This window comes from Cyprinodon tularosa, unplaced genomic scaffold (genome assembly GCF_016077235.1).
Source record: "Cyprinodon tularosa strain WSP-4 unplaced genomic scaffold, ASM1607723v1 ctg386, whole genome shotgun sequence".
Lineage (NCBI taxonomy): Eukaryota > Metazoa > Chordata > Actinopteri > Cyprinodontiformes > Cyprinodontidae > Cyprinodon > Cyprinodon tularosa.
The window spans coordinates 1063427-1091213 of record NW_024039103.1 but is presented as its reverse complement, the minus strand read 5'-3'; the positions used below and the strand labels follow the sequence as shown (position 1 = coordinate 1091213).

The 27787-nt window shown below is 39.0% G+C and overlaps 2 protein-coding genes across 2 annotated transcripts; one reads left to right on the top strand and one right to left on the bottom strand.

Moving 5' to 3' along the window:
- The first annotated feature begins 361 nt into the window (after positions 1-361).
- Positions 362-9481, top strand: akt1s1 (AKT1 substrate 1 (proline-rich)). Its single transcript, XM_038297322.1, has 6 exons — positions 362-493; positions 1673-2361; positions 2453-2720; positions 5853-5936; positions 6021-6196; positions 8929-9481. Exons 2-6 carry the CDS (start codon positions 1975-1977, stop codon positions 9064-9066), a joined length of 1053 nt encoding a protein of 350 aa, XP_038153250.1. The 5' UTR covers positions 362-493; positions 1673-1974; the 3' UTR covers positions 9067-9481.
- Positions 9482-14174: 4693 nt separating this feature from the next.
- On the bottom strand, positions 14175-27787 carry zgc:195001 (uncharacterized protein LOC567531 homolog). Its single transcript, XM_038297316.1, has 5 exons — positions 27654-27787; positions 18339-18365; positions 18199-18261; positions 14964-15103; positions 14175-14818 (listed from the first exon to the last, which is right to left on the bottom strand). The coding sequence occupies exons 1-5, from the start codon at positions 27697-27699 to the stop codon at positions 14417-14419; spliced, it is 678 nt and encodes a 225-aa protein (XP_038153244.1). The 5' UTR covers positions 27700-27787; the 3' UTR covers positions 14175-14416.

Here is a 27787-nt window from a genome sequence, read left to right as displayed (position 1 = left end):
AAGAAAACATAACAAAAATACAATAAAAATTAAATTTTATTAAAAATTAGTTTTTCTTGTATGATATTGTAATCTGAGTAACAGAATGTTATCAGCCTTGTGCCAAAGTGATCATAATTAGGATAAGTAAATATTTTGAATTTTTAAATTCCTTTTATAATATAATGTATTAAATTGTTTTTTGTTTTACTTTAAAACCAGTAAACACCAAAAAAACTAATTCGTAAGCAACTTTCAAGCTTAAAAACGTACATATCAATTAATATGTAACGATTACTTTATTTATACATTGATATAATATTCCTGCTCAAACGGGCTTTTATTTTGAAATCGATACCCGGATGTTGTCATATTACTGTTCGCTAGCTTTCTCCTGCTGGTGTCGAGGCTAGCTAAGGGGGAGAAACGGTGGGAGAAGGGCAGAAAGCGTGGGGTAAAAACACAGATTAAACTCGGTTAACACCTGGCAGTGTTGAAGAAAGGTACCGAACAGGTAGGTGAAGGTCTCCTCTTACTTTCCACGTCATAACTTTCATGCCAGGGCTGCTTTTAAAGCCCTAAAAATGGTCGAGAAGATGCGTTCTCACCAGCAAGCGACTGGCTGCTGCACACAACACTGGACTGAATAACGAGATAAACAACAACAGCTGCTGCAGCGGGTCGCAGCCGCAGTGATATGCGCAAATAGGGCAGTTTTAGCGGAGTTAACTTTATTAGTGGGAAGGATTTATTCAGAGGGGAGGCATTGCTAACAGGAGCTACAGTTAGCATTGCTAAATTGTCACAGCAACACTGTTTTCTGCAGCTTTAGATCTGAAGGGTGCAAACACACTCAGATCCACAGGCATAGCCCACACAACTAAGAAGCAAGCAGTGATTGGTTATGAATTATTGGACCAATGATATAGTTACACGGGTGCACAGCATTTTGCTCTTGAGTAATAAATATCTGTTTATATATATATATATATATATATATATATATATATACACACACACACACATATGTATATATATATATGTATATACACACACACACACACATATGTATATATATATGTGTGTGTGTGTGTGTGTGTGTGTGTAAAAAAAAAAAACACGTACATAGTAGTAGATCTATATTAGCAGGTTCTAGCTATCAATAAGCTTCCAGTATCCTGAATAATTGTCCTCTTCTTTTTCTGACTGGATTGGCCTAGTTGTCGGTTTCTGCTAAGAGCTCTCAATTTTAACGGGTTTGAGCTCAAACAGTGATGGAGCCCCACAGTATGCTACTACCAGCACCATGTTTGACAGGTGGAACAAGGTTGTTAGGTTTTGAGAGCCTCACTTCAACCCATCCAGAGTTAATCTAATTAAACCTTCCAACAGAAGTTCTTTGTTTTGTCCATGAGAGCTGCTGTGAGGTAAAGTTTTTGATATCTGAGCCCCTTTGTGGTCAGAAGAGACAAAGGTTGAGATGCTTGGTCTGAGAGACCAATGTGACACAGCTGTAAAGCATGGTGGTGGCAGCATCCTGCTGTGGGATTGTGAAGCTTTCTGAATTGTCAACTATCCAGACCGAGGTTTGCTAGAAGCTCTGGTGTTAATTTTTAAAAATGAAGGGATTTGACATTAATGACATAAGATATAAACCTATGACTGCCCTGATGATTCTTTTTTGTTTTTCCAGGCATCACCAGCAGCTTGGTGACATTTCTCCCGCGGCTCTCACCACCTCCCACCTACCATATCTTAGTTACCTGGTGCCTCTGTCCCATGAAAATTTGTGTTAAATCAGAAACTAAAAGTTAATTGACACCAGCAAATTAAAATCTGACACGTATCGGCTACCAAAGGCAACATCTTGTTTAGTTTTGCACCTTAGATCGGTATTTTTTGTCCAACCACTGAAGCCCCCATTTTTAAAGACTTAGTCGCTCATCTGATCAGGCCAATCTCTGTAAACTCTGTAGACTCCAAGAAAGCACCACCATGGCCTCTGTGACCCACTCCTCTGAACCAGAGATCCTAGACAACCACAAAGAGAGCTGGCTGGCTCTACTTTCAGCTGCGGAGGCCTATTGCCAGAAGTCTGGCTGTGATCTGGCCATTCTCACAGCCTGTAAGAAGTTCCGGCCGACGGAAGGCGAGGGAGGGAAGAAGCAGGAGAGCGGCACCGGCTTCCCGAAGGAGTGCGATTTCTCCTACAGTGTGTGGGGTCAGGGCTTCCTGGCCGAGTCGGCGCGCCGCTACATGGACGACATCGGCGTGCTGCACTCCACGTCCATGCTGACGGCCCAGAAGCACACGCGGCAAACCGGTGGAGAGCAACGAACCAAGATGTTGGTTGATTTGACCTCTGAAACCGGATACAGAGGGGTAAGTAGGCAGTTTGTGTCGCATCTCGTCTGGCCTTCAAGAAAGCTCCCATACAAAACCAGTACAAGTCTCTGATGTCTGGATGTCACAGAGCTTCACCGGCGACGGCGTGGTGGGTGGAGTCAGTCCCAACAGCAGACTGTATTCCCAGAGCTACCCGTCCATCTACAGCCCGGACGACACGAGCCAGCAGGGCATCGGGCAGAACGGCAACGCGGAGAGGGAACGGGAGAGGAGAGCTCTGGAGGTGGAGCGGGAGAGACAGCGGGCTGGGATCGTAGATCTGTTAGAGGAGGGGGAGGAGGTGGAAGAGGAGGAAGACATGGATGAGAGGCGGCCGTACGGAAACGAAAGCGCAGGTAGGCACACGTTAGGTTTGTTGCTGTTCAAAGGTGATGCCTCATTTTTGGTGGAAGGAGACATCCGCCAGGTTGACCATCAATCTTTCTTCAGTGATTCACTTTAAATGTTTAAGCTCATATGGATTCATTCCACAGAGAGCGATGTATGCATGTAAAAAAAAAAAAAAAAAAAAAAGACTACTCAAAACTTTTTCAGTATTTTTATGGGAGAAAAACAGTCTCATTGGAATCTGCCTTTTTTTAACACCGAATTTTAAACATCGAATTTTTTTAACACCGAATTTTAAACACTGAATTTTTTTAACACCGAATTTTAAACACTGAATTTTTTTAACACCGAATTTTAAACACTGAATTTTTTTAACACCGAATTTTAAACACTGAATTTTTTTAACACCGAATTTTAAACATTGAATTTTTTTAACACCGAATTTTAAACACTGAATTTTTTTAACACCGAATTTTAAACATTGAATTTTTTTAACACCGAATTTTAAACACTGAATTTTTTTAACACCGAATTTTAAACACTAAATTTTTTTAACACTGAATGTTAAACACTGAATTTTTAGACATTGAATTCGTTAATCAATTTTTATCTAGAAAAAATTCACCAGAAAAAAATTCAGCTGCAAAAATTCAGCCGCAAATGTGTTGACCTTTTGGTGAACTCAAGCCAAAGCAATCTACACTTGATAGAGTCGAGCAGCTTCTAGCCAATGAAATTAGCTCATTTGGTCATGTGACACAACGGCTCGGCGCTTTTCCCGGCTGAATGAGGAATTTTTTTGTTCAACAGAAGTACTAAACGTCAGTTAGCTACTAACAAACAGCTATTAGAATTTTTCCTCTTATCAGACTGGGTGAAACAACTGACCCGATCACTGCTAGTACGGCACCCCTGTCAAGGCTCTTGGTTTGATCCGGAAGAAGCAGCCGGCAGCAAACCGGCTGCTGGCAGAAATGAAGAAGAAAAATAGTTTGCCGCCGGCCTCTTCTTCCGGAAAAAACTCTAATAGCTGTCTGTTAGTAGCTAACTGACGTTTTGTAATTCTGTTTAACAAAAAAATTCTTATTCAGCCGGGAAAAGCGCTGAGCCGTTGTGTCACGGGACCAAATGAGCTAATTTCATTGGCTAAAAGCTGCTTGACTCTATCAAGTGTAGATTCCTTTGGCTTGAGTTAACCAAACGGTCAATAAACTGGTCTGATCTGAAACTCAGAGAGAATCTATGTAGTGTTTTGAAAGAGGATGGGAAACACCAGAACCAACATTAAAGATCATGTTCCTCATTATTTCTGCCTAGAAATCATCAGAAATGCCAAACTAATGCAAAGAACAATGAAACATACATGATGATTAAATAGGAAACATTTTTCTGCTCCACAGAAACTTTCAGACGAAAGAAAATCAGCTCAGTTTCTTAAGTTGAATGTCTGAAAAACACCAAAATAAATTAGCTGAGAGACAGAAATCAGGATTTTAGCATCTTCAAGGTGATTTCCAGACAGCTGCCAACTAGAAAAGCCTCATACAGCAGCCAATCTGCTGGAGGATGATGGATTCCTTCCTGCCATTAGAAGCTCCGTTCTCTAAGGAACTGTCTCCTGATCGTGAGAACCAACAGCCCTGACCTCTACGCTCCTGGTGAGGACGTTTGGGCGAAGTTTTTTTTATTTATCCTTTATTTAAAGGAATAGTACCCCCAAAACATGATTAGCCTTCATTTTCTACTCACCCCCATGCTGAACAACACTCTGGAGTACTTTTTTGATATCTCAAATGCATCTGGAGATCTGGGAGGCTTCTTGCTGTCTGCTGACATTCAAATAATGGAGGTCTATGGTGACCGAGACAGAAAGGTCCATAAAAGTCCACAAAAACGTGTCAATATTCCTCCATACTGCTCGTCCAATGTATTCCAAGTGTCCTGAGTGGGTAGCATCCAGAATTTACTCGAAACAAAGTCATTTAGAAGGTTTTTAGAGCATAAACAGTAGTGTATAGGATTTCCTGAAAGCGCGCACATGCGCGTTCACGACGCTACGGAAGCCGGCAGACCAAACCAGATGAAAGTGCGCATTCAGCGTCTGCTCTTCCAATAATGCAAGCGTAGAAGAAGAAATGTGCTGTTTACCTGTGCAAAGAAAGAAACAACGAAAGAAAAATGTCTGAGGACTTCAGTGTTGAGGAAGAGCATGAGTTCTTTGCCGAGCTGAATGTGCACTTTCATCTGGGTTGGTCTGCCGGCTTCCGTAGCGTCGTGAACGCGCATGTGCGCGCTTTCAGGAAATCCTATACACTACTGTTTATGCTCTAAAAACATTCTAAATGACTTCGTTTCGAGTAAATTCTGGATGCTACCCACTCAGGACACTTGGAATACATTGGACGAGCAGTATGGAGGAATATTGACACGTTTTTTGTGGACTTTTATGGACCTTTCTGTCTCGGGCACCATAGACCTCCATTATTTGAATGTCAGCAGACAGCAAGAAGCCTCCCTGATCTCCAGATGCATTTGAGATATCAAAAAAGTACTCCAGAGTGTTGTTCAGCATGGGGGTGAGTAGAAAATGAAGGCTAATCATGTTTTGGGTGTACTATTCCTTTAACCAGGTAATACCCATTGAGATTAAAAATCTCTTTTGCAAGGGACACCTGGCCAAGATAGGCATCAAGTTCCCACCTTAGTGAAGACTTCAACAGATGACCAGGATAGATTCCAGACCTGCTGATGGAATAAGGTTCTGATGTTCTGGAATCCATAGCAGCTGGATACGAACAAGGAGACAGAAAGCTCTGGAGGAGGACTGGTTCCTTCCTACCTTCATGACTGAGCTGCCATTTTCAGGGTGTTTTTTAGATCCGAATCGTTTCTCTGTTTAAAGTTTTCCTACTTTACTAATTTCTTGGAATTATATATATTGACCTTAACGTCGATGGACATTTTTCTTTTCTAACATATTAGTATCAGTCCTAAAGGTAAAAGAAGGCCCGACTCACCAGGCAGAAAATATGGAGAGATTGAAAGATTAGCTGGATTCTGAATATACGGATCGGCTGAATGTTTTTCAGTAAATGGTTTTTCTGAGATAAGATGTCTGATTCACTGCGATTGGGTTTCAGGTGTTTTCTCCATGGACGAGGACTCGATTTCCAGGGACTGTGAGCCGTTCTTTGAGTCCGACGGAGAGGAGGAGAGCACTGATGGTAGGACGTTTATCATCCGGTTGTGAAAGCTTGTTGTTTTTACAGACCTGTGATATAACCGTTCCTTCCTCTCATCTGGACCAGGCTCGCTGAGCGAGGACGCCCCCCCACCACCGCGCGGCCTGGCCATGGGGCAGCACGCTTTCTCGTCCCGCCACGCCCACCCCACGGCCCTGGCCCGCTCGCTGCCCGTGTCCGTCCCCGTGTGGGGCTGCAAGAGCAGCAGAGCCGCTCTGGGCGACAGCAACAGCGGAGAACGGGTGAGCGGGGGTTGTTTCTGTTGGAGGCAGGGAGTCGGGTCAGAACATGTCTGCTCAGAGTGCCTTCTGGGAAATAATGAAGAAATCATCGACAGGGTTCAGGGAGGCTAAGGGTTCTAAAACCTGAGGAGGAAACTTAGCAGCTTCATGTCTGTAACTGATGGCTGAATCACGGTGTGTTTTTTTTTTTTTCATCTTGGAGTATTAGGACTTTATATGAATTCCCAGAGGATTTAAATCCAGCCTCAAGTGTAAAGATCCTAATAGATTAATTTTTTTGACCAAAATTTTTCTTATTTAATCACCAGCAGACGTAAAGCAAAAGCCAACACCAATAATTTTTAGATATAAATGTTTTTATCATCATCTTTACTCTATAACTGATCTAAAGTCACTGACCAGTGTTACAAACCAATGGTGTGCAGCCATAGCCCCGGAATATTTTACAGCAGATCCAAAACATCACAAAAAAACCTGTTTAACTCAGGTTAAAAAGTGAAATATTATCTTAACTCCAACAACCAAAAGCAAAAGGCAGAGCTGAAATTAAACTGGGATGGCTGAAAATACTCAACCAGTCAGGAGGAGAGATCTCTGCACAAAGCATTCTGGGATATATCTGCCTCTTCTGAGGCCTTTCTTTTCTTCTCATGCACTTCGCAGACACTTTTTCTCTGACGACCCACGGCCATTTTCAAAGAATCACGGTGAGAAAGGGGAGCTTCAGTGACTGTCTGAAACCGCAGCTCACCACAGATATACGCCTGAAAGATGGCTAACAGGATGAGCACGTAGGACGGCCTTACGCAAACATATCACCAGAATGATTGACAGTTAAGAAGGCCGCTTATTTAGATGTAGGTCCATACCTTTTAATGTAAAAGGAAGAAAAGCAGAAAGAGGCACTGTTCTCCCTGCAAGGGGAACAAATTTCTTCAGGGAAACTATCTCAGCTTAAAGGCATACTATGCAACATTTTTCAGTTAATTAATGTGTTCCATAACGTTTTGGATGATTAAATGAGTAATTTCAGGTCGAACAAAGGTTTTCTCGGCCGCCCTGGTGGTCTGTAGGGAAAATACCGTACTTGCAATTGCAGGAGCCCTCGGCCCGCATCCACAGGCCCAGAAGTCTCGTGCATCGTGAGAGTCGTTCTTGCTTTACGGCAAGAGCTGCTACACGCCCCCAGTGAAAGCCTTGCTCGTTGCTAGCGCAGTGGCGATATTTGTGCAGTTATCATGGCGGAACCTAGCCTGGGTGCCATTCCGAACTTAATCCCGCCCACAAGGTTTGAGGTCGGGAAGTTCGGTCTGGCATTGCTTAATAGTAGCGCGTGTATGCTCGCACAATATCTGGCGGCCCAATCAAATTGTCAGGGCGGGCTTTATACGATGATGGACAGATGATCAACAGTAACGTAATCAACCACGTGACCAAAGCGCGCTTGGGTGACAACAACAATGGCTGCCGCTGGAGAGTTGAGGTGTGTAGATTCTGCTATTAGGTCTGTTCTAGAAGATATCAACAGCAAATTAATTTTAAAAGAGGAACAGAGAAACGCGATCAAGGCATTTGTTGAAAAGAAAGATGTTTTTGGCGTCCTTCCTACGGGATTCGGCAAAAGTTTAATTTATCAGCTGGCTCCCTTGGTCGCTTAACATACGTCACGCACTCCGTTGCTCTTATTGGTTGTAGGTCTATCCAATTGAGTGCAGAGGCATTTTTTTTCCTGGTTCGTTCGAAACACGCCCCATAATCACAGCTCTATGGAGCAGCATCAGACTCATATTCTGACTAGAATTGAGTCGGACTACGTCAGGCTAGGCGGAACCAGTGAGAATTTTCAAACTCGAAAATTGGAATAAAATAGTCACTTACCGCAGTAGACATGGTGATTTGTTGGGTTTGCTTGTCTGCTAAGCTCAAAACAACCGCGCCTGGCTTGACGGAGAAACCAGGAGAACAGCTGAGCATATTTACGACAGTGCACTTTTACTTTCGCCCTCTGGGGGGAGCCTCGCTGGAAAATCAACACCGGTTGCATAGTATATCTTTAACTCTCGGTGCCCAATGCTATCTGCAGGGTAACTTTAGCTATGTAAAAAAAAAACAACAAAAAAACAAAATAGAGCTAACTCAACTTTGTGTGAGAGGAAAAGTTCAGCATAAACCAAACAGCATTGAAGCACGGTGGTGGAAGTGTTATGGAAAGGGATCTTTTGCTGCATTAGAACCTGTCCTGCTCATCCAGAGAATGGACTGTTCTTCAAAAGGGTTTTAATCTGACTTGAAAGAGACTGAAAACTGAAAAACAGAATCTGCAAGGAGCTTCTGGATTAAGTCATCTCAGCTGAAGGGGAAACACCAGCTGTTAGGGGAGGGGCCTGATAACTTTCTCCTCAATTGGAAGACTTTTTATACTGAAATGGAGGTATTTTATGTTGTTAAGCAGCAACTAAAACCAAATAAAAATTTTCTTTGAAAATCTAAATACTACATTCTTATTTCCAACAGGTGAAAAGTTAGCTTTTTTTCCTAAGCTCAGAATCTTGTTTTTATGGCTATGGTATGGTCTCTAAAGACAAAGATCCTATTCAGCTGTAAACATCCACTCCTGCTTCTCATGTGAGCATAAAAAAAGTGAAAAGGTCAGCAAACATTAGGTAACAGAGCAGGAACACAACCTTTATTTCGCCTATTTTAACATCCCTCTTTCTCCACGTCTTTCCCAGCCGGGCTGCGCTGACCTGGAGCACATCGCTGCAAGTATGAAGGCCCTGCTGGTCCCTGGAGCCACCGACGGGACGGAGATGTTCGGGGCCCTGCCACGGCCCCGGCTTAACACTGGGGACTTCTCTGTCAAGCACTGAGAGGGGGGGAGGGGAAAACCTGGAACGTGTGAATCGGTGTAAAAGCTCCAATCTGTTTATCGTTTCAGCCACTAAGAATATCTGCAAACTCACAGGGTTAAAACAGTCGTGCATAAATGTCACGAACACTAAGAACATCTTCAACACTACTACTATTGCTCCCCCCACCACCACCACAATAACAACACTTGGTTCAGACCGGTCTTGCGGTCAGGAGCATACTGAGCCATAGCGCCGCACAGGCATGGGTGTCATTTCGGTGAGCGGTTTGGCCAAATAACCTGGAAGGGATGAGATCTTTGATGCGAACCCATCAGTAAACGAGTTTAAAAAGCCACTATTAGACAAAATCCTGCTTTAATTCTGAGAAATGTGGGAAAATCTGGTTAGAAATACTGATTTAAAAAAATAAAAAGATTCTTTTTGATTTGCTTCACGGAGTCCTGCTCCTTCGTGACCCTTTTCCAGCATTATCACAAGACTAGTTGCATCACATTTGCACTGAAGTCTTGCTACGCTCCTAAAGCTATGTTTCAAAAATGCGTAGCTCTACAAAGAGCACAGCTCACCTCAACTCATTTAGGGGTAAAGATGCGTTAGATGATGTCTCTAACACTAAAAAAACTCAGAAATTGTAGGATTACCTTAAAAAATGACGGCTTCCAAAAACTCTTCAAAGTGCTGCTTTTGCATTTATGTATGTGCTTACTTTAACAGTAAATATGTAATTGCTAAGCTTTAGGCATGTGTCGAAGAGAGAGTTTGAACACTAAAGAGGGGTTTAATAGTGTTTGTCAGTATTGTTTTTAACCCTGGTCCTGCTGCTTGATTCAATAAATGGAGCGCTGATCGTTCAGCATAACTATGTTAAAATGGGGGATTTGAATAGGTGGGAGATCTGCATCCGGTTCTCCAGTAACTTAATCTTCATGTTTTCAAATCTCAGATCATCTTTGTGCTATCGGTACAATCAGGGTGCAATCTAGAATGTGTTGCAGTATCTTGAAAGTAGTGGGGGGAAAACAGCAAATGCAGCCAAGTTTAAAAAAATAATTTCAAGCTCATGGAACCAATAGTATAATAAAACATCAGTAAAGCCACCATTTTTATAAAAAAAAAAGAAAAAATCTTATTTTCACCATAAATGTAATAGTTTTTTTTAATTATAAAATGACTGCTTTGAATTAAGGAGAAATTTCTTTTTAATCGTTTGAAAAAACTCTAGTTAAATTTGCCCATCACTTCATATCATTAGAGTGGAATGACCAACATTTTCACTAAGTTTCCCCTCTGTTATGTAAAAGAGTAAAAATCATATTTTAACACAAAGCTTGTTGCTTTTTTTGTAAACGTGAGCAGAGGACACCAGCACCTTCTCATTACATGCCTATTTTTTTATTTTACAAATGGATGAATGATTCGGCTATATGTCCGGGGGGGTGGTATTCCCTTTTCCACATTTGCTCTGGATATGTTAAAATGTTTGAATGAAAGAGAAAGTGACTGTTTGAAAGAGAGAGAGAGGCGGATGTTAAAATTTAACATGGTGCATCTTGGATATTTCAGAAATAAATGTTCCGTTAAATCCTTTAATGTTTCAAATAAAGGAGCAATCACCAAGAGTATCAGCTCTGTCTTTTTCTGTTTTTTGAGCAGCAACATGAGGATGTAGTGTTGTTGTATGCTACCAGGTGGCGGTGTTGCACTATATTAACGAAGAATGGACAATACACCAGTTTTTTTTATTTATTTTTTTTATCTCCTGGCCCACTTTTTATATATATATATATATATATATATATATATATATATATATATATATAATCACTCAACCGTAAATATGATAAATTTGAGGATTTTTTTTCAAATAAAACAAAATTAAAATTATGCATACAGGTGTGCCAGAAAAGTAAAGAGGCATTTTTTTGCTGTTAGGCTAATATATGTCCCTACGGAAGCCCTGAAATTCAAGAGCGAAAAAAATCTGGAAAATAAAAGTTAGAATTTTTTTTTCTTGTATTATTTTCTGCCCTGAAAGACAAGTAAAAAAAAAAAAAAAAAAAAGGCAAATTTTTCTGTCCTTGTAATACTTTATTTTGCCACTACAGGCGCGGACGTAATAAGACACACAGTTGCACACGGCTGTATTCTTCAACTGATTTTCAACAGATTTGTTTTCTCTCTTGCCTTTCATTACTTAGGTATTATTCACCTACAGCCAATGAAAAGAACATCTAGTATACAATATTAAGATCAGACTGGAATACAATGGGGACTAAAGGACAACATATAAAACTGCTTAAAGATAGACAGATTTAAGTTTTAATTTGATGATACAATGAAGCTTGAATGTAATGAAGTGATTCAGGCATCTCAAACTATACAATGTATAAATAGGATTAGTTCCAGAAGAACAGAAAAATTTGTGTTAAGGCAATCAAATCTTTTTGCTTATAGCTCTTACATGCCTTGACAGATATTTTTAAGATAATTATTTGGCAATAAGCTCCAAGTCTTGAAGGCTGGAAGGGGCTGTAGGTGATAACCCTAATTTTTAGCTATCTCCATATTTGGGGCAGAACTTTGGTTTGGACACCCCAAAATAGAAAAAAAAAATAAATCAAACACCCAGTGGCGAATTTAAAATAATTACAAACCCAATTCTGCTCTCAGAAATAAATGATATCAAGTTGTACCATAATCACCTATTATTTAGCTTCTAAGCATAAATATTGGATAATTAAAATTTTATTTGGTTTCCTATTAACTATCCAGCTTTACAGTCCGACAGCAGCTTATCTGGGCCAAACTTGGTGTTACAACCCGATATAAGCCTTCTCCATCCATGGGAGATTTATGTTTAAGATGATGAACTTCGTTGAAAAACCTAAATGGTTTTTTCCTTGTTATTCTACCTACTTTGCTCAGTGGATCTTTGCTATTGGTTGACAATGTTAAGCATGATGCTGCCACTGCCATGCTTAAGCTGAACGCCTCACCTTGACTATTTTTAAACACAAACTTTGTGGCCAGTTAGCGTTCTTCCTGTCTGACCGAAAAAAACTGCACAAAAAGTTTACATCATAAAGCTGGACAGAAGATTCCCACATCAATAAGCTTAATGTTGACTCCTCCACTTATTTTCATCGTGACCAAATGCTTTTGAGTTTTATATTTATTTGACATATGGAGCAGGTTATTTAGACAAAACAAAGTATGTTCGGGGGGGATAAACAAGAGGCCTTCAAACCTAGGATAAATGTAACAGCTGGAAAGCATGTTGGTGGCAGCATCATGTTTAGGATCTTTTTGCTGTCAGTGATGAAATCATGAAGTACTACCTAAAAATAGGTCAAGTTCCCCTGAAGCCCACAGCAAGGTCCAAAGTGTCCATTAAGAATCACCATCCCCAAACTTTTAGCTGATTCCTGATCCAACACAACTGAATCTAAAGGCAGAATTCCTTCACCAGCATTCCGTTGGTTCAGGTTAGTTTTTGATTGATTGATTGATTAATTTGACTTTATTGATCTCACAGTGGAGAAATCCACTTGTTACATCAGCTCAAACGGTCAAAGGAGAAGAATGTGCCAAAGGAAGAAAAAGGTGCATGGGATATATACAGTATATACAGTGCGTCCACATATGACAGCTTTAAAGAAAAAAAAATGTAAGCAGGATTATTGCACAGGGTGTTTACATGGGTATCTATATAGATGGAAATTTATATTCATATATATATTTATTGCACTGGGTGTCAAAAATAGATAAACAGGTTATTGCACAGGGTATCAAATAGTAATTGCACATTATACATTGCTCAAGGTTTTGCCGTTGTAGTATTGCATTGTAGTTGCAGCAGGGAAGAATGACCTGCGGTAGCGCTTTAAAGCTACAGTGTGTAACTTTTAGCGACATCTAGCGGTCAGACTGCAGACTGCAGCAACATGAACATCTCCCCCCCACCGCTTCTCCCCCCAAACAGTACGGCGAGCGTTACGGGACAAAATGTCTTCCACGACGTCCGCATCACCTACCTTCTCAAGTGATGAGGTTTGTTTACATAGATAATTTTACAGATAGTATTTCATTAGTCTGTGTAGGGTATAGATTTCATGTAGACTTAAGATAATAAATATACCCGTTATTTTTTCTACATCGTTGTGACATTTTGGTGATCTCGCAATCGCTAGTTTGTTGGCTCTGCGCTGCCGTAGCACAAAGATGTCTGCCTCCATGGCTGCGAGGCCCGCTCCTATGTAATTATAAATAACGAATTCTAAGGCAATGCAAATATTAAGGTTAAGAGGCTGAGCTCGTAGATGATGATAAATAACATAGTTATGTATAATATATTACATTTCTGACTGTATATCCCTGTAATTATTACACACTGTAGCTTTAAGAAGGGGGGGGGGGGGGTAGTTGTTTTTCCAGAAGGAGAATGATCCCAAAGATGCAAGGAAATAATTCTGGATTTACAGCTGACTTCCCAAAGAAACCATTTTTACCTTATGGCATATTTATGGACCATGGGTCAAAAAACGTTATCAAATGACCTAAAGGGCTCTATGCCCAAATCCACTACTTCCTGAACTTCAGCAGGCTCCTTTGTTTCCTGTCTTACAGGACAGACTGATTAATCCAGGTGTGTCTGGTAATTTGGCGTTAATGTCGTGGCCAATGTTTATCGATAACTTTGTAAACATTATTTCATTAGTCTGTGTAGGATGGTATCTACACTTGCTGCAGTCTCATTTGAGCTTAATGGTGATCTCTAGAGTAATTAGTTTGTCAGCTCTGCGCTGTCGTAGCGAAGATGTCTGCCACACAAATGCAAACCCACTCCTATCCTATGTAATTATAAATAACATTTTCTAAGGCAAAGCTCACATAAAATAGGACACTTTACATTGATAGATAATAATAAATAATATACTATAAATAGATCATCTATGTCAGTAACTTCTTGTATTTATCACACAGTGTACCTTTAAAATAAAACCCTGAAAGCCTCTAATGAAGAAGCCTGTGAGTGGATTACAATTCCTGACTGGCTTTGAAAGAATAAGGACATACAAACTACATCAATCACAATACAACAGAAATAAAAGTTGAATTATTTAATTTTGATAAAAACAGCCAACTTTATTATTTCCATAATTAGATGAACAAGAACAAATGAAAGCCTGAAGGTATAGACAGACCTTCATTTCAAAATGTTTTCATGCATTCAATGAAATAAACCCCAAAGATGTCACCATGTATTCAGTTGAACACATTCTGAGCGCTTTCCGTTAAAAGCTTCCCTACTGCCCCATCCAAACATGCCATTCCGTTTAGAGTGTCACTAATCTTTTTTCCGGATGAGACAGAAGGAATTTGTGCCGATCCAGAACCCGGGAAAAACTTTCTCCTCCAATTTGGCTTTGAACTTGTGGATGAGCCGGACCTCCTTCTGAGAGTCTCCCTCCACCGAGAGAAACTTGATGACCCCGGCCGGCTGGTCCACATAGACCCCTATGGTGCAGGAACACGGGAGCTGGACATCAATGTTGTCGCTGTTGTGCCAGACTTGGTAGCAGGAGCCTGACCAGCCGACCCCCCAGGAGCCTTTGTTTTCCCCAAGACCGCAGGACACCTCCTGACCTTTCCGTGGCGCACTCTCTGCCACCACCCCAATAACCACCCAGCCTTCGTAGTCCACCTCCCAATAGCCTCGGAAGCCAATCAAGCCTTCCTTACAAAGCACCTGAAAAAAGGAGACATTTTGGGGAGCTGTTCAAAACCTTCTGGGAATCATGATAACATTGATGAACTGAGTGATTACTTGGAGTTGCAGACTATAGAGAGTAAACGTAATCACCACTATAACCATCACTATCGCTGTACGCTACCTGTGGGGAATCCTCATATCTCTCAGGCCTGTTTGGATAAGGACAGACTGCATCAGATGTACGAGCCACTTTGGAGCTGCTCTCAGAAATCCACAACAGCTTCTGTGCAGTTTTATCATCCAGAGAAACAGGGAACCAGTCTGAGGATGTAAGAGCAGAACTTGGGTTAAAAATATGACTTAACTACTACTACTTCAACAGAGGGCTGCATTTATCCATCCACTTAAAACATGTCTTTATAAAAACATTCTGAGCAGTTTTCATTCTTTGCATAGAAAGCATCCCTTGCCACAGGAACCGTCCCAAATCTCCTACTTATGGACCATGATTCAGAGGTTTACCAGAACCAAAATCAAATACATCTAATTATCCAATCCTGCCATGAAGATTAGTCAAACAACCAGAAGAAATTATAACTGTTGGGATCTGGAGTTGTTCCACCTTTCCCCAGCAGAGTGTGCCGTGGGTTCTCTGGGCTGGAGCTCACCAGCACACCTGGAGCTCGTCAGCCCATTAGAGGACCCTCTACTTAAGCAGATGCCAGACCTTTCTTCGACGCCGCAGTGTTAGCTAAGTTTGGTTAGCGAACCTGAGCCTTTTGTCTTTGAGTTTTGTCCCCTAGAGAAAACTGAATTCTAACCAGCCTTTGTCTTGTCACTCCTAGGAAAACCTGTCTCTCGTGTGAAGCTCTGGGAGAGCTTAACCTGAATCTGCCTGCCTGCCCTAGAGAGCCAAACCTGAAGATCTCACTTGGAATCCACCTGCTGCTCTCGGAAGGAGAGCTAACCCCTCTATCCAAGGTCTGATCCAACAGTCAGAAGTTAGACGCTGCACCTGCTGAGCACTCTGTCAAACCAACAGTCTCTGGACCCAACCGGCTCCCCCCCTCTGAGAAGAAAGCCTGAAACTCTCCAAGGTATAGTCTGCAACAATCTGAAAACTAAACAACGCTTCCTATCCACCTGGTTAACCAAACTGTCATCTCTGCAGACGCCTGAGAATCCAGCCTGGACCTGTTTCCTGAACGCAGTCTTATTTTGTGCGAACATTTAATAAACTCTGTTAAACTTTTCATCTGTCTCCTGGTAGTGTTCTGCATGTGGGTTTGATCCAGAACCAATCATGACAATAACTTTTCCAGAGCCTGCTGATGGTTTCAGAAAGTTTTTTTTTTTTTTTTTTTCTTGTGCATAGAAAGTATTCCTCACCCGATGCTTTTATATTTCTCTGTGTTCCTTTTCTTTATGAATCCCTTTTTAAAATAATTGCTCCTATTAATGTTGTGTTCTCTCTGTGCTTTATTCTTTTTTCCTCTAAAAGTATATTTGTCTCAGTTATTTTGTGTTGAGGAGTGATCATCAGTAGTCATGCCTGCTTTCATTTGATATGTATTTAGTGCTGGTTTGGTGCCGGGGGTTCTGAATGTGGAGACGGAAATCTTTCATAGGCTGCTATTATGCTGTGTATTTACGTTTTACATTTATTTCTAGAATTTTCTTCTATCATCTCTGGAATACTGCAAAAAAAAAAAAATTTGAAATATATCATCCAGGGTTGATGCTGAGAAACTAGTCCATGTATTTGTTCAAGGCTGGACTATTGTAAATCTTTACCATCAGGAAGTCCACAAACTGTAGTTTAAAAGCCTTCAGCTGATCCAAAATGCTGCAGCCAGAGTTTTGATGAAAATTAAGAGAGGTATGATCTCTCTTATCCTAGATTGAATTCACTGGCTTCCTGTTGAATCAAGAATAGAATTTAAAATCCTCCTTCTCACATATAAAGCCCTAAAATGGCCAAGCTCCATCTTATATTAGAGATATGATCATTACTAATGTCCATAACGGAGCACTTTGCTCTTAATATGCAGGTTTACTCTGGGTTCTTAGAATCTCTCAAAGACTGTGGATCTGGTTGACAGCTGCTTTTTTCTATCTCTGCTTCTGTCTCCTTGAACCCCAGTCGGCCTTTGGAAATGGCCGCTCACACTGAGCCTGGTTCTGCTGGAGGTTTCTTCCTGTTAAAAGGGAGTTTTTCCTCTCCACTGTCGCTACAAGCATGCTTAGTGTGAGGGATTGTATTTGAGTCAATGAGTCGATGGAATCAACTGGTTTTCCTTGAATAGAAAATTTTGAACCACTCTGACTGTATGATCTCGTTGAATTGTAAAGTGCCTTAAAATGTTTAATTTTTGAGTTTAATTTGATTATTTCATCTGCATATAACTTCATTTTTTTCAGACATTTTAAAAGGGTTTGTGCAAGTTTGTAGCCTAGAGTCTGCAGTTTAATTTGATTTGCTATATTCTTTGTCATTGATGCATATTTTATCACTGAGTAATTATGATGATGTATCTTAAAAGGAAGACCTCAGGTTCAAAGGGTATAGAATAGAATAGAATAAAAAATCAATTTATTCTCCCACAATGGGCAAATTCTGGTGTTTACAGCAGTGAAAAGATTATAGATAATATTTTCACACAAATGTGGACCTTAGAAAAATTTATAAGAATAACATAGTAGTGAAAAGTTAAACAAATAAAATACTGTACTGTAAAGTGTTTTAACAATATAAAACTGTTCATCTGGAAAAAAATAACCAACATACAGCTATGGACATTTTTACAGTAATGAATATTTGAAAATAGATGCAAAATCAGAGATGTGCAAAAGGACAGCAGCATGTTATTTAGCTGACTAATAAAGAAACTAGGCAAAATCAGCATGACTGTAACAACTTGTTTAGGTTGTTGGGAACAGTGGTGGTTATAAAGTCTTACAGCTGCTGGGAGGAAAGATCTGTGGTAACGCCTCCTGGTGCATTTAGGGTGCAGCAGCCATTGTTAATTGTCCTTGGTGCACTCTACATTTATTTATTGTTTCTCACAATAAACAGATATAAATAATTTTGTTAATCCTATCTGACAAAATAAATAATGGCAGTGCAAAGACAAGGATCTTCCCTCAAGGAAGAATCTTGTCAGCATTCGATGCATTTGATGCATTGAACTTCAGTATCAATGCTTTTTTTTGCACCATGTTTTTTCTCCGACACTGTTTACATTTGGTCGCTGCTGCACATTAAGAAATGGAATCTAAGTCTAAGTCTAAAAAAACTAGAAATTTCTGTTCTGATTTAATTTCAGTGAGAAAAAGGGGTTACATTTTTATCTATATAGCACATGTTAATATTTGGTTTTCAAAAATGTATATTTAAGATCTTTAGGAATTCTTACGTTTCATGAAATCGGCTCTGGTAGTTGGTTCAGGAATATTTGGCTCATACAGTGGCAACTTTTCTAAAGGAAGAATAAAACAAATTTACAAACATCTCATAAACAAATAAATAAGAGACAAAGAATGTTGAATTATTTACCTTCTGCAGCACTGCTTCCTTTTCTTCCTGGAAATGTCAAAAAAGAATGCAGGGTTATAACGCTATTAGTTAAGTTACAGTACTGTAGGTATATTAGATTGGATCTCATAACAAAGTCATTAAGAATAAAACATTATTTGCTGCCTTGATGGTTACTTTAAGGCTGGCGCTGCAGCAACTCGTCTGCAGGAAATCACCTGCTGCTCTGCAAAAGCAGAAGCTAGAAGCATCTAAAAATCAGGTCTCAGCACAACAAAACCAGAGATCTGAGTTCACAAAGAAAACAGTAGTAGATCTGCTCTTTCTTTCTGTGTCACCCTGGTTTTTACCATTTTGAGAAATGTGTAAAACTCTCCTAAGTTAGTGTCTCTCAGAGAGATCATCTCCCTCTCTTTCTCTCATCTGTCAGGCTCTATTCTTTGTAAGATCCCCTTTGTTTTGCAGATCGAGTGGAGAAGTGTTATACCTTCTGTTGATTCTTCATGCTGGATTTCCAAGGAGTCAAACTTTAGTTTAATCATTTACAATGGTAATAATCGGAAAATTCCCGTAAACATTTTAGAACAGAATAGAATAGAATTCAACTTTATTGTCATTGCACAGTCGCAAGTACTAAACCACGAAATGTAGTTTGCATCTATCCAGAAGTGCTATACAGGATATAAATATTTATTTATGTGTACAGAGACTATGTGTGCATTGAGTATAAATCAACTCAACTCAACCTTTATTTAAAAAAGCAAATTTAAAACAACCGGGGTTGACCAAAGTGCTGTACAGGAATCACAGTTGCAGAGCATAAGATAAAAACTGAAAGCAAAAATACATAAACACAATGCAAAAAAAAAAAATTGAATGGAGATAAATTATAATATGATAAATGTTTCAATTAAAGTAAGTTTTAAAATAAAATTAAATGTTATATATTGCAAGAGGCTATAAAATAAATCAATATTGAAAACTGAAAATTTTCTTTGATCTATTGGAGAAATGCTCATAATGAAAAACAAGGAATAATGAATGTTTCTCATTATCATATCAACCAAATGTTTACGAAGATAGTTGTTTTTCAGTTTGTCTAACTGATCTTTAGAAACAGATTTGATAGTTTGCTGCTCTATAACCTGCAGGCATGTGTTAAACACAATTTGAGGACACAAAGGCATCAGCAATATTTATTGTAATTAGTAAGTAACTGCTGGTTTCTCAATTTGACAGACAGAACAATCATTAATAGATGGAAACCTTCTGAGTTTGATGCTAATCTTCACTAGATTTAAGATTCTGGTAAAATCAGCACAGGGTCAGACCTGCTATGATCAGAGGAGGTTAAAAGAGACCCGAAAAGCTCCATCCCAGACTCTACAGGCCAGGGTTACGTTAACATTCAAGTTAATGACTGTTTAATCAATGGAAAACTGAACGATAAGTTTGGTTGGAACAAATAAAGGAGGAAGCCTCTGCTCTATAAAAATAAAATAGCAGCACTAGGTTATTTAAAGCTACAACAGCATAACCAGAAGATGCCTCTAATGATGAGCTATGAACAGATCAGACAGCAGTACAGTCACTGCTAAAAGTCCAGTTTTTATTGTGATGAAGAAAACTAAACTTTTACACATACATGATAAATACACTGATTAAAAAAAAACCCCCAAAAAACAATAATATCTAACTTCACGTAATAAACTTTTATTCAGTTTCAGTATTTAGGGTTTGTTACAATACAATACAATACAATCTGATGAATATTAGGTAAAGCTCAGCTGTACTACACAAATTAAGTTTATTCAGACAGTATGAGTCATGGAAATGATCATTTAAAGTTCTTTGCAGGACATAAAGAAAGAAAGAAAAAAAGAAAAAAATGTTTTACTTTAAAACAAGAAATATATAAATACAACTCTAATGAAAATTAAGTATTTATACCTGGAATGTGTTTAAGGTGGTAGTAAGTTAGAATAGATTAGAGAAGAGGCATATAGATCACACATGTAAACAATGGCATGAAAAGAATAAATAATCATTGGTGATTGAAGAAAATACATGAAACCTGAAGATGTGAAAAAATGCAATTTCTTTTTTTTTAAAAGGATAAATAGAAAAATACTGAATCTGACCAAGAAGGCTGCCAAAAGAGTTACAGCAAGACTGGGCCAAACATTTGATCTATAAAGAAATCCTGGTTCTTATTACTACAATTCAGAGTCGATATGAAACATCCCATTTTACAAAACCCTCTGTAACACCTGGGTCGGCAAAAATAAAACCAGGCATTTCATCTGCTTCTTTGCTAAAGACAAACGACATTAAGAGTAATTTATGCTTGACACAAATTGACTATCATTGAGACTATCATGCAGAGAGTTCTGTGTGGAAGAACATGGCTGACAAAAAGGAAAGAAATAACTGTTACTCTTGGTTGACAAAAAGATGCTTTAAAAATGGAAAGGAAAAATGGTGCATTCTACTGGAATGGAGTTGCAAGCTTGTGGTCCTTGTCCCACACTGCCCACTGGAGTCTGCCAGAATATTGAGCGCTGCGGCGAAAAGCGGCAAAGATCATGGAACGCTGTAAACATGGTGAAGGTATCATTACATGCTTTACATTTCAGGGCAGACTGTAGATGCATGAAGCATCGCCCAGCCTTTACACTGTGGAGGAGAACCAAGAACATCTGGAGAATGCAGGGAATGACTGCATGTCACAGATCATGTAGACAAGGGCATGACATCCAGAAAGTGGCATGACATTCAGCCATAAATGTTGATGCCAGGTTTCATCTTTTGCTAAAGAATGGAAGCTGACTGTAGTTGATCTGGAGATCCAGACTGATAATACTGCAAACCTACTGTGGTGATCTGTCCACTACATGGACAGACCGAATGGTTCTAGTATACAGGTGCTGGTCATAAAATTAGAATATCATGAAAAAGTAGATTGATTTCAGTAATTCCATTTAAAAAGTGAAACTTGTATATTATATTCATACATTACATACAAACTCATATATTTCAGATGTTTATTTTGTTTAATTTTGATGATTACAAATGACAACAAATGAAAATCTCAAATTCATCATATCAGAAAATTAGAATATTGTGAAAAGGTTCAAAATTGATGGCCCCTGGTGCCACACTCTAATCAGCTAATTAACTCAAACCACCTGCAAAAGCCTTTAAATGGTCTTTCAGTCTAGTTCTATAGGCTACACAATCATGGGGAAGACTGCTGACTTGACAGTTGTCCAAAAGACGACCATCGACACCTTGCACAAGGAGGGCAAGACACAAAAGGTCATCGCTAAAGAGGCTGGCTGTTCACAGAGCTCAGTGTCCAAGCACATTAATAGAGAGGCGAAGGGAAGGAAAAGATGTGGTCGAAAAAAGTGTACAAGCAAGAGAGATAACCGCACCCTGGAGAGGATTGTGAAACAAAACCCATTCAAAAATGTGGGGGAGATTCACAAAGAGTGGACTGCAGCTGGAGTGAGTGCTTCAAGAACCACCACACACAGACGTATGAAAGACATGGGTTTCTGCTGTCGCATTCCTTGTGTCAAGCCACTCTTGAACCACAGACAGCGTCAGAAGCGTCTTGCCTGGGCTAAAGAGAAACAGGACTGGACTGCTGGTGAGTGGTCCAAAGTCATGTTCTCTGATGAAAGTAAATTTTGCATTTCCTTTGGAAATCAAAGTCCCAGAGTCTGGAGGAAAAGAAGAGAGGCACTTCATCCACGTTGCTTGAAGTCCAGTGTAAAGTTTCCACAGTCAGTGATGGTTTGGGGTGCCATGTCATCTGCTGGTGTTGGTCCATTGTGTTTTCTGAGGTCCAGGGTCAACGCAGCCACATACCAGGAAGTTTTAGAGCACTTCATGCTTCCTGCAGCTGACCAACTTTTTGGAGATGCAGATTTCATTTTCCAACAGGACTTGGCACCTGCACACAGTGCCAAAGCTACCAGTACCTGGTTGAAGGACCATGGTATCCCTGTTCTTAATTGGCCAGCAAACTCTCCTGACCTTAACCCCATAGAAAATCTATGGGGTATTGTGAAGAAGAAGATGCAATACACCAGACCCAACAATTCAGAAGAGCTAAAAGCCACTATTAGAGCAACCTGGGCTATCATAACACCTGAGCAGTGCCACAGACTGATCGACTCCATGCCACGCCGCATTGCTGCAGTAATACAGGCCAAAGGAGGCCCAACTAAATACTGAGTGCTGTACATGCTCATACTTTTCATGTTCATACTTTTCAGTTGGCCAACATTTCTATAAATCCTTTGTTTTTATTGGTCTTCAGTAATATTCTAATTTTCTGATATGATGAATTTGAGATTTTCATTTGTTGTCATTTGTAATCATCAAAATTAAACAAAATAAACATCTGAAATATATGAGTTTGTATGTAATGTATGAATATAATATACAAGTTTCACTTTTTAAATGGAATTACTGAAATCAATCTACTTTTTCATGATATTCTAATTTTATGACCAGCACCTGTATTAACTCTCAACCGACATTAAGAAATGAATGAATTAATTAGGAATTAAATTTTAAGACAGTAAAAGGTTCCCACCCTGACTGAGAAGCTTCAGACCTTCCCATAAGTACAGTCTTCCATGTTAACCAAGGAGTAGATGTAAAAGAAAGAGGCCATCCTAAGAAATACTACACGCAAGGCTTCCAAAACTAGAAGTTTTGGCTCATAATTCAGAATGAAAGTCCAGGAGAACTTTAGATGGGAATGTGTTTTTTTTTGTTGGATAAAGTTATGAACAGTTCTAACAACCACTTAGTTCATTACCAAATCTTCAGGTGTCTGATAGAACCTGCTGTTGAAGAGGATTTGTTTTCAGTACCAAAGTGAGCATTGATTCCAATCAAGAGGAAAATGAGAGCCAGGATCTTGAATTCAAACAGCCTGCAAAAATTCAACAGCACACTGTTTCAATTTCAGACCAGAGTTAAAACTCCGCTAACACTACAAAATACTTCCTTCCCTCCAGCATCATCCCTCTTCCAATAAAAATGCTGTTTCTGCATTCAGAATTAATGCTTCTGGCACAAATATTTTCTCCTCACATACAAACCTCTTTGAGAAGCCAGAGGAGAAAACTTCTGTGCCAGAAGAAGGAAATCTCGCTAAGTTCTTTAACAACATTTTGATGAAGAACAATCTATTTCTGAGAGAAAGAGGAAGTTTAATTAAGTTTTGATTACGTGGAAAGGGAGATCTTTACAACCCGGTAGATTTAAATAACTTTCGCTTGGTACAGCTGGAAATATTACTAAGCAGATATGAGGGAAGCTGACTCATTGAAATCAAAACAAACCATCAAAGAATATTTAATTTGAATCATAATAATATCTAAGCTTTTGCACACATAGTGCAGTATGCCTTGGATTCTTTGCCGTCGTTCAGTTTAAATTGTATTTTTTAAACAAATATAAAGGAATTTGTACATAAAGTTGAAGATAAGCTCAAACTGGTAAAAATACGGGTCTCAAACACGGCAGCAAAAGAAAAGAACTGAGGTGCATACATTGACTTTACTGAAACGCTGTGGTTGTTATGCAAACATTAATGCACTGAAGTATCGCTGTATAGAGTGATCCAGAAATATAATCTGACACTTTTTGTTCTTTATCTTATCTAAATAAGCCATAATCCGCTTGATACATAAAAACTTAGCATTAAAAGAATGTACAGAGACATGGTGTTCATAATGTTGAGCATTAGACGAAGTGAGGTCAAGATGGTGCAGAATATTAAGGTGGGAGGCTGTTGGAAAATGGGCGAGCAGACAGCAGAAGGGCCTGCAGACAGATCACTTCATCAGTCTTATTTAACCTGTCTCTCTGCTCGCATTCATTACCAGAGACAATGCAAAAGAAAAGCTCCTTTACAGAAAAAAAGGTCAGGAGGAAAATGAGTGAGATGTGAAGCTGGTGGTGAGATGGAAGACAAAAAATATCTAACATCTTCCATAGAACAGCAGGAAGGCTGGGTGGAAATGATTGACCTGTCATCATAGAGACATGAAGGACACTTGGCAGGGTGGACGTCTGAGGCGTATTTAAGGGCGCCAGACCTACAAAGAGGATGTGTGTTATTTAAAGTTATGTTGAATAGATAGATTCTTGATAAAGGCATCTCTCAAATGAGGTTCAATGTTATGTGTTTGATTATATTTGGACAGATTTTGGCACGGATCAACCGTGATCAGTCTGAACACATGTTCACGAGAATCAGCAGCTCAGCACAATCCTGGTAAAAGGTCAGCGGTTGATCTCCAGTGGATTTATAAGAACTGTTTGTTTTGGACAGCAGCGACGGCGGTCTCTTTCCTCTCCCGGATTCCCGTCTCAGTGGGACACGGCGAAATTATCTGGGCAGATTGATTACAAAACATCCCACTGAGACAGCAAGAGCAGAGGACAGAGACACGAAGGAGGGGGGTGATCCTGTCTCATCCCAGGGTGTTTCTGTCAGGTGTCACGTCTTCCTGGCTGGAAGCCCATCAGAGGATGGGGTGGAGATGGGGAGACCTGTGAACTTCAGAGTAGACTCAGGCTGAAGGATTCTGGGAAAATGATTTCATTCTGAAGCTTCTTAAAGTGGAATAAAGAAACGAATCTTGGATCCTTCATGACAGGCTGCAATTCTCATAAATAAATAAACTCTGAATGCAATCACTGACTTAACAAGGATTTTGTGTTACTTCCTGCTTTTATCAAGCGAACATAAATTACTCTGATGTGAGGTTTATTACTGGGCAGCATTTCACACTTCATTACTATAGCAGCCAGCGGTGGGATTAGGATCAACTGGGGCTATGCAGCTGCCAGACATGGATTGGAAAAATATCTTCCAAAAAAACAAAAAAACGGAAACAAAAGGTCTTCAAAGAAGGTAGGCCTAAATGTAAAGTTAAAATACAAGACGGATAAAAACATGGGATCTGTAACTAGGATGTAACACCAAGACCCACGCCAGCAGTGGGGGGTTCTCAGTAGCAAGTAAGTCATGCACTTTGTTGACATGATTAATGGTCGGAGGAAATACAGTCAGGATCCATGTTGAGGACGGATGTTTGGCTCTGAGTGGGACGGCGAGCATGAGGACATTGCATAGCGGCAAATAAACGGTGTAATAAAACTGTTAATAAAACAAAGTGGCACGCAATAAATCACATGTTATACCTGGGATGGTTAGCATTAGAAAAAAAAAGGTTGGTGGAAAAATATCTTTTTCCAAATAACTTAACAGAAACATTAAGATGGTATCAACTGATCTACATAGTATTGTTTTTTTTTTTTTTTACAATAATTTCACCATTTTGTATTCATGCAAATTTAGCTTTTCAAATTACATTCCCACCTATCTCATTCTTATCTTCTAATGCTGCCATGGAAATCTAAAATACTTATTTTGTGTTTCCATGAGTACAAGTCTTATTTAAGTAAAGATACAAGTTCTGTGTTGCATGATGTGGTAAAGTGTTGATTTGACTGAGATGTTTAAAAAATAAATAAATAAATCAGCGTTAATATAAAAAAAATCACAGAAATAACCTTTTGATTCTACAGCAAAGGATCATCAGTCACCTATTGACAGAGGAGGGGAAAGCAGCCAAAGTTTCTCATGTTAGATGACCAATGCTTTAACATTTCTGTATTTAGGTAAAAGTAAAAAATAACAAAAAAAAACAACAAGAATAATAAAAATATTATTTATCTTTATTCAATCCCAAAGGGAAATTAAATAGAATAGAGCAATGCACAAAAATTTAAATATCTTTTGAAATGTGGGTACGTTAAAGAATAAAATACAAAAATATTTAAAATACACTGATAAAAAATTGAGCAGAAGATATAAAACATATAAAAATTAAACAATACTTACAGTCATTCCTTTATCTACAATATAGGGCCAAAAGTATTTGGTCAATAAAGAAGATTATTGACATCCTGTTCTTCATCTAAAAGGTCAGATTCGTTGATGGATCCCCACTTTCACTATTCTGTAATCATTTACCTTTTACATTTTAATATTTGCTGGGAAATTCCTAGAATTTAACGCTCCACTCTACTTCACCCTGAATGTATTTTATAATGTGGATATCAGGATTTTTTGTTGACCAGTCAAGTTTTCCTACACCAAACCATCTGCAGCCATGGAATAAAATGACAATATAATGCATTTTAGCAATACTAAATATATCTAATAACAACATCAGCTGTACTGAACTAAAAATGAATGCAATTAGCCTAGCAGATAGAAAACAACAGTAAGTCAACAAAGCTTGTGTAGAACAAGATGTTTCACTCTAGCATAAATTGCATGTATGTTTCTTGCTTGTTCATTTTGTCCAAACCTGGAGTTTTTTTCAATAAAGGTACTCATGCATGTTAGAGTAGCCAGAAATTTTACTCAATATAAATACTTCCTAATAATATTGCTCAAGCTAAAGTAAAAAAATATGGCAGAGTAAAGATATTAAAAGAACATTTTGTTCAAAATGTGACTGTTTGTCTCTGTAAATGTAAATTTAAACTGGTTTGGCCAGATCATTTAATAGTATTTAAGCTGCACAACACAAGTGTTCTCATTTTCATTCAAAAAGGGGTTGATTCAGAATGGCTCCCTGTTCTTAGCAACAATGAGAAGATTTGTTTCCTCTGAAGCCTTCACTGATTTATATAACAAAGAAAAAATAAGAAAAGTAATCTTTGGAGGATATCTTGATAAGTGGAAACCAAAGAGAGTATCAGTAAAATCATAAAATTAAGGATTAAGGAAATAATGCATATTTTATTCAAAGAGCAGTTTTCATACAGTAAAATGTAACAAATAAGATAATATGGTAAAAAAATGCAAACAAGCATTAAAAATGGAAAGTTAAATGAATAAAGAAAGAAAAAAAGGACAAAACAAGTCAGATAAAATCTTGAACTAAAGAAATTATTCCCAGCTGTTAGTGAGACTGATATAAAGTACATAGAGACATTTAGACATAGAAAACAAATAAATAAAAGTTTATATACTGTACAAAGAAAAAAAATGCATTATGTGAAGGAAATAAGATGGAATTAGAAACTAAACAGAATCTAACTAATTATTCAAAAACAGACCTAAAATGTGCAATAAAGTGTAAAAAATAATAGCATGAAAGGGAAGCAGGTAAAACTAGATTAAAGAGGGGAGCATTAAAATAAAGGTTAATTTTTGTAGCTTGCATTTAGCTGAATTATTTCACTAGTGGGAGGAGCAAGTTGGTTCAGGTAGGAGTTCATTCTTACCTCCTTTTTTAGGAGCAGGCATGTTTCTGTTGGTGTTGTTTGGCATCAGACTGAGAGTTCTTGTCAGAGTCCTCTGTAGGAGCTCTAAGGCTCACCTTTATTAACTTCCAGATGAGTGCGGAGGGGGAGGAGGG